We start from the raw sequence: 12,321 nt of genomic DNA, 5'->3' as shown, positions 1-12,321 counted from the left end.
CTGCGGCCCGTTCTTAATTTGAAAGATCTGTCATTTGTTACAACGCAAACAACGATTTCCCTTATCGATATTGGAGGGTGGGCGGTAGGCTCGCGACCCTTGAACTGCACCCCAATTCTGTTTATCGCATTGTCTTTTTTAGCGTGTTAGGGCGCGTGCGCGCGTGATTGTTCGATATTTTCACTGCTTTGCGTTTTTTCCTCTTTTTCTTCAATTCGCCCATTCGTTGTGGACCGAAGACGAGAACGACAACGATGAAATGAGTATAAAGATAAAAGTGAAAATATTACGACTATACAGCGGCAGATAGGCAAGCCTTGGATATATAAATTTTCCCTTAGTGTTTCGCGGCGTAAACTATTATTATACCACAAATGTATATGTATAACGTTTCCTCGTAAAACTACCTTTAGGGCCGAGAGACACGATCATCAACAAGGGAAGATATACCTACAACTTATATCGTAAAAGTGCCCACATATCAGCTTGTATATGCTATGCCTCGTTTAGTGGCGTTCAAGCACTTTCGATATAGCTGCAAAAGAATGCGTATCGGAACATATTATCACATAACCCCGTTTCAAACGTCGCCAATTCTTCTACGCTCATTATTCACCCCTTCTCCTGATCCTTTTCAACCAACTCCAACGAGCGTAGTCGAGACCTTCTCTGGAAGCACTGAATGATCGTTGACTTATCACTGCTGCAGGATCGAGGGGGATGTGTGCAAAGATACTTCACCGTTGTTTGCACGTCCTCAGACTCACTTGTCGTTGAAGTTTGCCAAGCATGGAATGGAAATGTAGCTCTCGTTGTCATGACGATTTTCGCCAGCTCCTTATTTTCCCCATTTTTTTACACATCCCTTTCATTACAGAGGTCTTCGTGGGACGAAGCATTACGTTATCCAAAAAAAAGAAAAAATCAAACTCTGTTTTTGGAAAAACAGTTTCATCGCGATTTCACACAAGGATCCGTCTCTGCACCTCGCGATAGATCATCTCGAGGAATTGGTTTGGCGACAGCGACGGCGTTAAAATTTTACATGCATTCATTAATTTACGGTCGCGAGACGACGGTTCTATTAGACAAAATGCGTGAAAATTTTACACTGCAGTCCCCTTTCCCAGATGGCGAAACTTCAATCTAGAAAACGAGTTGAAACTAGGAGCTGTTGGAATGTGCAGGCCAGGTGGCCAGCATGCCAGTTAATTGAGATGAAAAAAGTTTTAAGCAATGAATCAGCTTCCCACATAAAATAATAATAACATTAATAATAATAATAATAATAATAATAGAAATGCTGTAATCGCACTCCAGACTATTTAATTAACATCACGAACTGTGAGACGTAGGACATTCGTTTTTTTTTTGTTTTTTTTTTTTTATTTTTGTTACGTGCAAAATTTGCAGAAACACAACAGGCGTTACACCCCTCGCAATTTAGTTTATCGGCCAGAGATGAAATTGGCTCAACTATACGTCATCCATTCCGGGGCCCCCGCGTTGTATACGAAGATAACAGATGAGTGGAATTAAATCATTGATCGTAAAAATCTGTCCGTGTGTGTATAAGGCTTGTTCTTCTTGTATGTTGCATATCGTGAAATACAGCAAGTGTTCCCGTAGCTGACAGAAACCTCTCGACTTTTTAATCAACATGGAAGTTCTGCTGCTGCTATCATCAGCTGTTGCGGGAATGCAAGATATACAGTTCAATTATTAGCTTGTGCTCTAATAGAAATAGTTTCTATACTGTTTTTACTCACGCCTAATTAAATTTGTCGAAATTGTTTGGATTTTGGAGATTAGGATACTCGGTGTAAAACTGATGTCTGATTTATTTAGAATCGCAGTGTAATGGTTGATCTCTTCTATATGGTAGTTGAAATTGTTCTGGCCATTTTTGTTACAGAATTGTTACAGTGTAATAATTGAGGGAAAAAATGTGATTCACCCAAAGCAATGGGATCAAAAAAAAAACGGACGACATGCCTGCTTCTGTTTTAACTCATCGCTCTCTATTCACGGGTATTAAAACTGTTTCAATTACGGAAATTATAATTGGTTGCGGGAAAGAAGTTCAACGTGTGTTCGCAGGGTGACAAGAGGGCAGAAAAAGGGATGTGGCAAAGAAAATTGTGCAAAATTTTATGCTTGTAAATTACATATTATCTACAGTCTAGTTAATTGCTAGCTTATGCACATTGAATCGTGAAATTCCTCCATCCATTCAGCCGGTTTGGCGATATATTATACAATACGTAAAATTGTAGGACGTAAACGGGTAACGACGCCATTCGCGAACGCTTCAAAAGCGGCGTTAGAGTGAATATAGAATAAGAAACAGCGGGGATCGGACGGGAAGATCAGGGGAAACACTTTTTTATATTCAGTACATAAATAAAAAATGAGAGTAAAAGCAGGAAAAAAAAGGCATGGAATCGCGTCGGTTTCCTGGACGAATTCCGGGGAAAAGTAATCTTGGTGAAATACATTTTTCGAATTCGCAGAGAGAACGAAACCGGCCAAAGAGGAAGAGATCGCTCATATTTAATTCAATTTATTATTGCGCTCGGTGTTCCTCGCTTCGCGTTTTCCCGCGAAATTCCGACTCGTGACTTGCGGGCTGACGGCGAGGAACCCGCGTGATGTTTGCCCCGATAGATGCGAGATCCGGGCAAGCCTGTCGAAGATTAATGACGTTCTGCCGTTGGCGCGTACCAACCAACCCAGCAACCCCTGTTTCAGCCTTGTATCACGTTCCCGGCAGGCAGTCAAGGGCCCATTCCTCAGCCCCCATAACCGGCAGGTATGGCACGCATCCTCCGACTCTGTTCTTCGTTCCATCACCGAATGAATAATTAAGTCCTATCCCACCAACTGTAACGCAGCACCGGGCCCTATTTCTCGATGTCGGTATCCTTGTGTGGAGGTTGCGAAGTAGGTATGTAGGGTTTGTTTTGCGTACTGATCCCAATACCGATTGGATCAATACATTTTACCGACATTTCAGCTCAGACACAAACCCTTTTTGCCGATTATCGATAAAGTCGACAAGAGTGGGGGTTTCCCTCACCCGCAAAAAAGGGTTTGTGTCTAAGCTGTGACGCGGCTGAAATGTCGGTAAAATTTTGGTATCGGGATCAGTACGCAGAATCCACCATATATACCTACTTCGCGAGGTGTTAAGAATGGACACTTTTTCGTTCATTCTATAAACGAGATATCCGCACGTTGAGTATTTAACAAATTCATGGATTACTTAGCTACGATCATTTTCTTAAGAACGTAAGAAAAAAAGTAAACAGCAACAAAAAATTGATATCTAATCCGCGCTGATTGTTTAAAAGTTCAGTATTTCGAATACATAATAAATTTGATGAAAATTCGATATGCGATTACGTCGTAATGAAATTAACAAAGAAAAATTTTGATTTTCAATCCACCAACCCGCTCAACCCTGTTTACTTGCTCGTTAAAGTTTCCTTAACCGTGGCTTTTCTAATCAGACGATACGATACACTGCAGACATAACGATCACGAGTTAAAATCCCAAATGATCAAAGTTTAGATAGTGAGGATGGCGTCGGATCCGATCATTCCGAATAGCGTAGAAAACTCGAAATGGTGAAACTTCGGAATGGTTATAATTATCGTAAAATTTCTCAGTATAAGGTGGAAACGCAAATGATAGTACCTATACATATACCTAACAGATCGGAAATTCGAAATTACTCGGAATATTTTCAATTAGTTTCAACGTCAATTTCAATCAGTACGAAGTTGTCCATAAATTTCTAAAAATATGCGATTGTTCCTGCAAGCATCTAATCTGGTCCAGCTCATTCCGTTGGACACTAACAGACGTACGCATGGTCCTCCCCTCAATCAGCGACGGAGGCGAGGCGGGACGATGATCTGGGACCGGAAAGTGAAGGGTGCCCTGACTATTTCCGTTAATTTAACGGACTCCCTATCTACAGTGTAGTACAAACTTCATAGGGAAGTCCGATCCTCGCCCGGGTGGCTAGGCGAGAGTCGAGCTACGGTCTAGGTGTTTCATTCCATTGTTCAGCAGTGAGGTGAATTCCAATCGATGCTGCATTTGGGTCATTATGACGATGAATTATAATCGATGCAACGAAATACGCTGCGATTTGGATAATGGAATGGACATTACCGAAGCTGCGGGTCCAGCACGTGCCATCAACTGATTCGAGCTCCAATGATGTTGCTCATCGACGCTTTGACCTCGTATGGTCGACGCGTTTATGCCGACCCGTAGGAGGAGTCAGAGTTGACATCGCGTGTCCATAAATCATTTTCCGGGGCTCTTCATTCCCCCATTAATATTATGTTGAATAGACTTACGATCTCCACGAGTTTTCAGGTACCTTATACCAATAATACGTATACGTTAGTGTGTATATAGTTTCTATAATAATCGAAGCACGCCATCGGCTATCTGCAGCAAGGTATTACATAAGTAGGACACGTCCTGGAACTTGATAAGTCATAGTAAATCACTCGAAGTTATAGTCGGGAGAAGATAGAAACTCCGTTGGTGGTGCTGAATGCGGATGTTTCTCAAATGATATACCGAGAGGGACGTGAGATCTCATCGTATTCTCTGATAAATATCGATTTTCTTTACCCGGACTGTGCTCAAATGGAGGAAATGAGAAGGTAGGAATTCCTATTGATTGAAAATGTATTGAGTGTTGGGTCCAGTTGGAAAACGGTTAAAACGGGAAACTTTAAAAATTGAGGTTTACAATCGATGACCGATTAGAGTTTGGATAAATTGTACGAGATAAAAAATTTAAGAAGCTTGATTTTCGAGGCAATGGTTCAGTAATTAATTACTCGAAACGGGCTAGAATGTTATGCAACTTTTGTTCATTTCGAATTTATGAGATTCTATCCAATTTCAACGACTAATAGCTCATCGTGCCCAAAAATCAATCCTACACCTATTGCCTGACATTGAATTAATCTGATAACACGATTAAATTATGAAATTCGTGATCGGTTTGTTATGCGCAACCTGTATTGATTTTACGAATATTGTATGTTTTGTTAAATTAAAGGATTAAGTAAAGATTGATGTCAAGACAATTTTTAGATACTTAATACATCGTACACGAATGAGCTGCGACTTTTTAAAATTCAAACACTTTTTGCTAGTGCAAAATATGTAAAGCCTGTTCAATTTGAATAAATCTTCACGTTTTCGAACCCTAGAATACAAAAAACAGGTTCTTAGAGAAACGTCGGTCTGCCGAGAACTCCGGCAATGATTTCGGAAAGAGTTTTATGAAAAAACCTGAAACGTACAGGATTTAACAACGAAATGACGGACCTGACAAATGACTGTGTCCTATTTGATTTAAAGGTCCGATTCTACCAGAAATGAATCGATTCCCAATATTTAATCTACAAACCTATACTTCATCCTCCTTGTTACTTGTCCTAAATAAAAAATCATATTCTTCCAAGTTTTTTTTTTATTATTTGCAGTTTTTCTCTCAAAGCTTTTTCATTTGGTTGCCACGCCTGTCAGTTCCAGATTGTTCATCTCGCCGCTTGCGAGATCATCGCAAAAGTTTGTCGGACAGAATGACAGACTCTTCCCTTTTCACGGCGGTGAAAAGTTGGCGGAAAAAACTACATCTCCGGCTTGTTTTCATTCTCCCGGCATACCGAGGCTGCAGGATATAATCTGAACGGGAAAAAGCAGAATCACTCTCAATTTCTTTGTCCTGCCTCGAATCCGCAGCTGTGCAGGATGCGAGATAAGAGAAGAATAGAGAGTAAAAGTAAAAGTAAGATGCTGCATGTACGATCCAGCGTCAATAAGGCATGCCAAACAGGCTTGCCGGCGGGGTAACGGAGCGCACATTCCGTAACCCGCATCCCGTATCCCGTAACTCGTAACCCGTAATCCGTAATCCGTAACCCGTATCAGTTATTGATCTCGGTAAAGCAGAGGACGTGGGCCACGGTGCCGTCTGCTGGCCTTTGATTACGTCCAAAGCCGCGGAGCCGCGACTCGAAGATTCGGAAAGGGGTCTACAGCTCGTTCGCATCGTCTCCTCTTGCAGGGGCGATTTTCTCTCGACCGGAAAAGGGATACGGACTGCTATTTCCGTTCCAAGTTTGAGCTTGGCCAGCTTCCTCTGCTCTGCCTATAAACCCCTTTCCGCATCTTTGGCCAGAAATCCCTTGTCTTCCTACCGCGCCTAAGTTATCCAGTTTCCACAATACCTCAAACGTCGAAGATTTGAACGAATTTTTTCCACCTAATGGACGAAAATATCTTTCTATTACTTTTTCTCTAATAGAGATCGAATGGGAATAAAATAATGTTCTGTGATATTACGTTTGTTTCAGTTCCTTCGATCAGGTTGAAAATCGTGAAAATTTCAACCGAAGATGTCACAGCTAGCAACGAGTTGTTAACATTATGGAAATGGAAGCGTAATAGGACGCAAAAATACCGGGAGTGGAAGGTTCTCCAGGTTTATGAGTATTTTTTAGACCCCAACGCGAAATAGGTCGTGTTTCAAACGCTAGGCTCGCATATCTAGCCGGCCTCTGCAAGCTCGTTCTACCTGTGATAAAGGGCGCCGCCAAAAGTGGGTACCCATGTCCCGCGGGATATAATACGGCTAGGAACCGTCGGCCACGACACAATGGAATACATATTACACCATCAGCAGCTACATGTTGCGGGGTAACGCAATACCGTAGTATTTACGTAATACGAGGGAAAAAACTCGGACCGAAACTTCGCGTTGAATGATGAAAGCTTTTATATTCCGAATAGTGCTTTTTATGTGAATCAGTATACTGATTGAACGGTGCAGACGAATTTGAAATTTCTTGCTTCTTGCTTGCTTTTCAAGTCTATCATTTTCGTCGTGGGAAATTACCACTTAATTTACCATTCGTGATGGGTTTCATTTTGGTATAAAATATAGGTAAAAAACTGAGCCTAGCAAAGATTGATTGTTCGATGTGTATTGTAATAATAACGATTCTTACATTGACTTGAAGCGGGTGAATAAACAAGTGATTAAAAACAATTTTAAAAAATTTCACGTAATTCGAGAGTGTATTTATTAAGCTTAACAAATCTTAAGAGTTAAAACTTGTTGCAAAAATTCTTGAGAAAAGCTTTCTTTTTTTTTTGCTCGTCACTTGGGTAGACCCTTAAGATTGCGAATCCGCAAAATGTCGGAGGGTGTAAACAGGAGATAAACATCGGGTTGCGTCAATCGGCGAAAATCGAGATTTTAGCTCGGGTTTACGACGAGTATGCTTACCTTCCCAGAAATTAGGCACTAACCCGTTAGGATATAACGAGAGCGGTAATGAATTGGGGTACGAGGGTAAATCAACCCGCCTGTGCAGATAATTCAATATTACCAACCCCACAGGAGGTCGTGTATAGGTATGTGAAGCGTAGAATGTTATACGTCCGAGAAATCGTATCACGTTATCAATTATTTGTTTCACCCTCCGTTTAGGTTAATATTTAATTACCATGGCCGGCAAAAAAAAAAATGGGGAAACGGGAAAATTTACTACTCAACGAGGTACACTTACAGGGGCGAAGGAAACTGCAATTACAACCGATAAGGTTAATATTCATGCATCGCGTTGCATCATGTGTGTATATAGATATAACGTACATTCTACTGTGAGAGGAAAAATGTAGCTAAAATAAGTAAAACCGCGTACTTTTGAACGTGGTTTGCTCGGTGCTGCCTGAAAGCGTTAATTTACGTACAACAAAAAAAAAAAAAAAAGAATTGAACGGAAATGAAAAAAAAGAAACGAGTTGAAAAACCGCGCTAGAAATTTATCCACAAAGCGTATCGTTCAAAGTTCACGGCTCAGCTAATAGCACCCACTAAAAAACGTGAATACTCGGGCTTTTGAACGGCTGTGGAAACGCACTTTGCCAGTGAAATGCCAAAAGCGCGAAACGCAAGGTGGCGCGGTAAATCCGTCTGTCGGTGCAAAGGTATGTGAGAAAGTTGTTAAAGATTTTCAATGAAAATTATACCTTCGTCTGCGGTTATATCGTAGAATCGGTGAATATCTTACCTGCAAAAATCCTCCGGTGCAGGTTGTCGCGTTTGCCAAAACGCCGACCTTGAACTTCTTGAAACGTACGCGAAGAATCCACTCTCGAGGCGTCCCGCGAAATGACCGAAAACGGTACCAGCAGTTCAGGGGTCGACCCCAAGTAGCGGCTGTCACCGCGGGGCTGGAGACGTCTTCGTAAATGTCCACAGTTTTATTGCAGTGGTCCCTGTCGGCTGAAAATAATTGTCAAAAAGAATCGGTGAGATTGGAAAATTAAACTATCGCGTAAGATAGGTGGTGTACCAGTTATTGACACGTTTATTTTTAAAATTATAAATTTATGGCACTAATTGTGAATTTCGCGATAACTTGAACCAATTGCCAGATGATCAGGTACTGCAAATTTATTTTTTGGCAATATTAGAACCAAGGATCAAACAGATGCAAACTAAAAAGATCGATAACCGGTACGCTTAGCTTTATTTACTTCATACGCAGAATGCGATGAAATCAGTTTATCACCTTAATGTGAAAAATATCGCTGCACCATCGGGCGATCACGAATTTTCGAAATATCGTTGCTAATGCTTGGATCGACGCAGCAAATGTAGGTGTTTAATATCTGCAGTCAGAACCGATATCAGCTCTGCGATTCTGTTTATCTAATTTTCTCGATTAGTATCGATGTTTGCATTTCCCCTGTACTCGGATTGGTGTAGTTCAGTCATCCGTCCGTATGGATACGCGTTCATTCGCATGTAGTGAAATTCGTACATCCGTATATTTGGCGGGTACGGTATTAGCTAATGGGTACTCCGATCCACTTCTATACGTACAACATCGGTTTGAATAAGCCAGGCATGTAACTACGACTCGGTGGAAAATGAGCGTACTTCAATTATGGACGTATGGGACGGACAGTGAGGGCAAAAACTTGGTTTTTGAGCAAAAACTTCTAAGAAAAAAGTTTCTAAAATCACGCGATGCAGTGAAATAATTTAAAATACTGTTTTAAGATTCTTTCAATTATGTATAATTGAACTCTTCAAATGTTGGGTTCGGTTATCTTCTTATTTCGACGTAAATATTTAATTTATTTACCAAACCGTACACCCTTGATTAAAATATCTGCTTCCCTAAACAGCTGTAATTTTAGCTGTTTAAAATCGATATTTTCCACGCTTCGAATCAAACTGATCACTCAGATAAGTTTGAAAATGAGTCAAAAATGAGTTAAATTCGCGTAGGTATTTTCCTTTTACGTTCCGTTTGTTTTTCGCGTTCAATTCGGCGCCGTCTGTTTAAATCGAAGGAAAATCCCGGACACATAAAACGAAGGTAGGAAAAAGTTGACGTAAAGCGTGAAATTCCCTCCCAGAGCACGTGCAGCGGCGTGAGCTCGACGATAAACACCGTTTGTGTAAGACGCTGCCGGCGTCTATTGCAGGGGTTGCAATATCGCGTCATATCATGCAGCAGTGCACTTAGCCGCCTGTAGCTCCCCGGAAACCCGGATGAAGATATCTCGTGTACATAGATCACAGCTGTTCGTGTGCCGCACGTATGCCCGTAAAACCATACATACCTATATACATGTGTATACAACATATAAATATTGTATATACCCATTTATACAGCATATACACGTATTGCAAGCGAATACGGCAATAGAGGGATTTATTCGCGTGTCGTAATAGCGGGTGAGGGTTAAATTAAGGGTTAATTTAAGTTAACTGGAGGCAATCAGCTCGGCACCTGATTACTCGCGTGATTAAAAACCGGGGAAAGCTTATTAAATTTGAATGGCGAATAGTCTCGTGCTACTTTGAACCGCTGAATAGGGGATGAAAAATTCCTGTCTTTTCCTGCCGTCAAGCTATTCTATTGCTCTGGTCCACAGACAGGCGAGGATCAAAGGAAAGGACTGGTTTAATCTGTCGGATGGATCTGCATGCGGATTCTCAATCATCTTTTTGTCTATTTTATCGGGTTCTTTTTACGGTTTCCGATTATTCGTCCGCCATATTTGAAATTCTGAAAATCAGGCTGCTTGTCGGATTTCGTTGCACAATCGGTGAAAATTCACGTGATCAAAATTGACTCGAGGGATTTTTGTCATCGTCTTTGAAACGTCTAAGGGTCGCTTCATCTCTCCTCAGTAGCTTTACTTTGAACCACGCGTTTCACAACGTCAAATAACCTGTCGGGTAAATATTGAGCCATGAGTTTATTGACTGTAGACCCTACAGAGTAGATCGTTCGCACGGGGAGAAGTTTGACGAGACCAGTTGAAAGATTAAGAAGCCTGCGGCTGCGGGAGTGGCAGATGGTAAGAAAACCTCAAAGTTAATCCGAACCTGACAGTCGAAAATTGTCAGAAAGTGAACAGACGCTCCAGTCGGAATTCAAAGGGATCGAACGAGCGACATTATCAAGCGATTCGGAGGGTAAACACAAAGAATGAATCGCTGCTCTGATTTGAAATTAATTTTCTCTCCACTCGTAAACCAAATTCCCATTCTATTTTCACAGTGAAAATCACACTTTCACTCGACGTGACTTTAAAAGATAAAATGCAGGGATTCGTTGGTGAGAAAAGGAGGTCGATAAAAAAAAAAGAGGAGAAGTCGAAGAGAGGAGTGAGAAAAGAATGTGGCGTTGAGCGAAGAGCTTGAAAATTTTCACATAATATAGACGATGTGCAGCCCCTTAATAATGTGACGCAGCCGGTTTATCGTTCGAACAATTTATGATTATTATTATGCACCCTCTACACCCCAAGGCAGATTTTTTTTCACGAAAATTTCACGAAAGCTTGTGAGAAAGCTCAAACTCTGATAATATTATCAAAGGAAAACGCAGTGATTGAAGGCTATAGACTTTCTCTTAACCGCAACTTTGGAGCAATTACTGTTTTCTTATCGTGTACTTTCGTATTGATTTATTCACCTGACAAAGTCTATAGAAATAATGTAGCAATCTGCAATGTAGCTGGTTGAAATTGCCCAGTTTATAAGATGGGATCAGGGCTATGGGTAGAAAAAACATGATTAATACGTATAAACTGACTGGAATTACGCCCATCATTGCTGGAGGAAGGGATGAAGGAGAACTGCGGGTTCTATATACGATGAAGAATGTCGATACTATCGAAGGATTAGCAATAAAGTAGAGAATTTAAGATCCGTAGGATCAGGCAGGCGGATGTATAAGCTATATATAGGTATGATACTTCAGAATCGCGATTTATCCGGCTTCTGACTACTGCCTCCGTGCATTCCTTCGTCTCATGGATACGTACATCCATCCGATGTGTATATCGAATCGCACTCTGAGCGAAGTGGAGACCGAGCTTCTCAGTAGCTTGCGGCGAGCGCTAGGACGAATTGGAGGAAAGAAAAAGAACGACAGGAAGAATAAAGAAAAGAAAAGAAAAGAAAAGAAAGAGACCGAAGCGGGAGAGAAAAACGTCAAGTCCTCGCTCGATGGAGAGTAATAAAATCCACTCCACGCAACTCCATGAAGTTTGTTATATAATATCGAGCTCTCGTTGTCCCATTTTTAAATTTAGTTAAAATAGAAAATTGCAACAACCGACGTCGCTCGTGCTGTTTCACTCGAAACATGAAATCGACGATAAAAATGAATTCATTGATTATATCGTGACAATAGTAGCAGGATACGAAGCATCGTATAACAGGAACCGGAAGTCATGACAAGAAGTGGGTACAAGGAACGACCTGATTCCGGGTAAAATGGCTGATTCTTAGGGGATGATTCATTACGGGAGAGCCAGTTGCGTTGCAATACTTCGTTTATATTATCCGGACGTCCCGGAGGCCACATGGAGAAACGAAGATCGATCTGCCAGACTGTCCCGTCGTACCGATGATGGAGAAAAAGCTGGTAAAGCCAGACGGGCAGGAACCAGGTCGCAAAATACGGAAGCATTGCATGCACGTACCCCGCGTAACAACAACCCTTATTCCTGCAGCAGACTGTGCGCGACGTAACCGCGACTTCGAGGTGCTCGAGTTGCGACAACAGGATCGTAAAGCTGGTCCCACACCGGCCGCGCCAGACTCGATAAAAGGGAATAAGAACGGACGGGGTTTACTGGTTAATCCCCGATAGTCGTATTCGCCTGTTTCCTCTGGGATCGACTGCCATCCGACGTCTCCGGCTTCTTTCTTCCTTTTTCAACTTCGCCTGCCTTCCTTC

The 12,321-nt window shown here is 41.5% G+C and overlaps 1 protein-coding gene across 1 annotated transcript in view; it reads right to left on the bottom strand.

Moving 5' to 3' along the window:
- LOC124406051 overlaps window positions 1–12,321 on the bottom strand; it is a 46,284-nt gene that overhangs the window by 10,734 nt on the left and 23,229 nt on the right. Inside the window, exon 3 of the mRNA XM_046881385.1 lies at window positions 8,119–8,333. Coding sequence (XP_046737341.1) covers window positions 8,119–8,333 — 215 coding nt within the window. The remainder of the gene's footprint in view (window positions 1–8,118; window positions 8,334–12,321) is intronic.

This window comes from Diprion similis, chromosome 4 (assembly GCF_021155765.1).
Source record: "Diprion similis isolate iyDipSimi1 chromosome 4, iyDipSimi1.1, whole genome shotgun sequence".
Lineage (NCBI taxonomy): Eukaryota > Metazoa > Arthropoda > Insecta > Hymenoptera > Diprionidae > Diprion > Diprion similis.
This window is presented reverse-complemented; position numbering and strand designations above follow the sequence as displayed.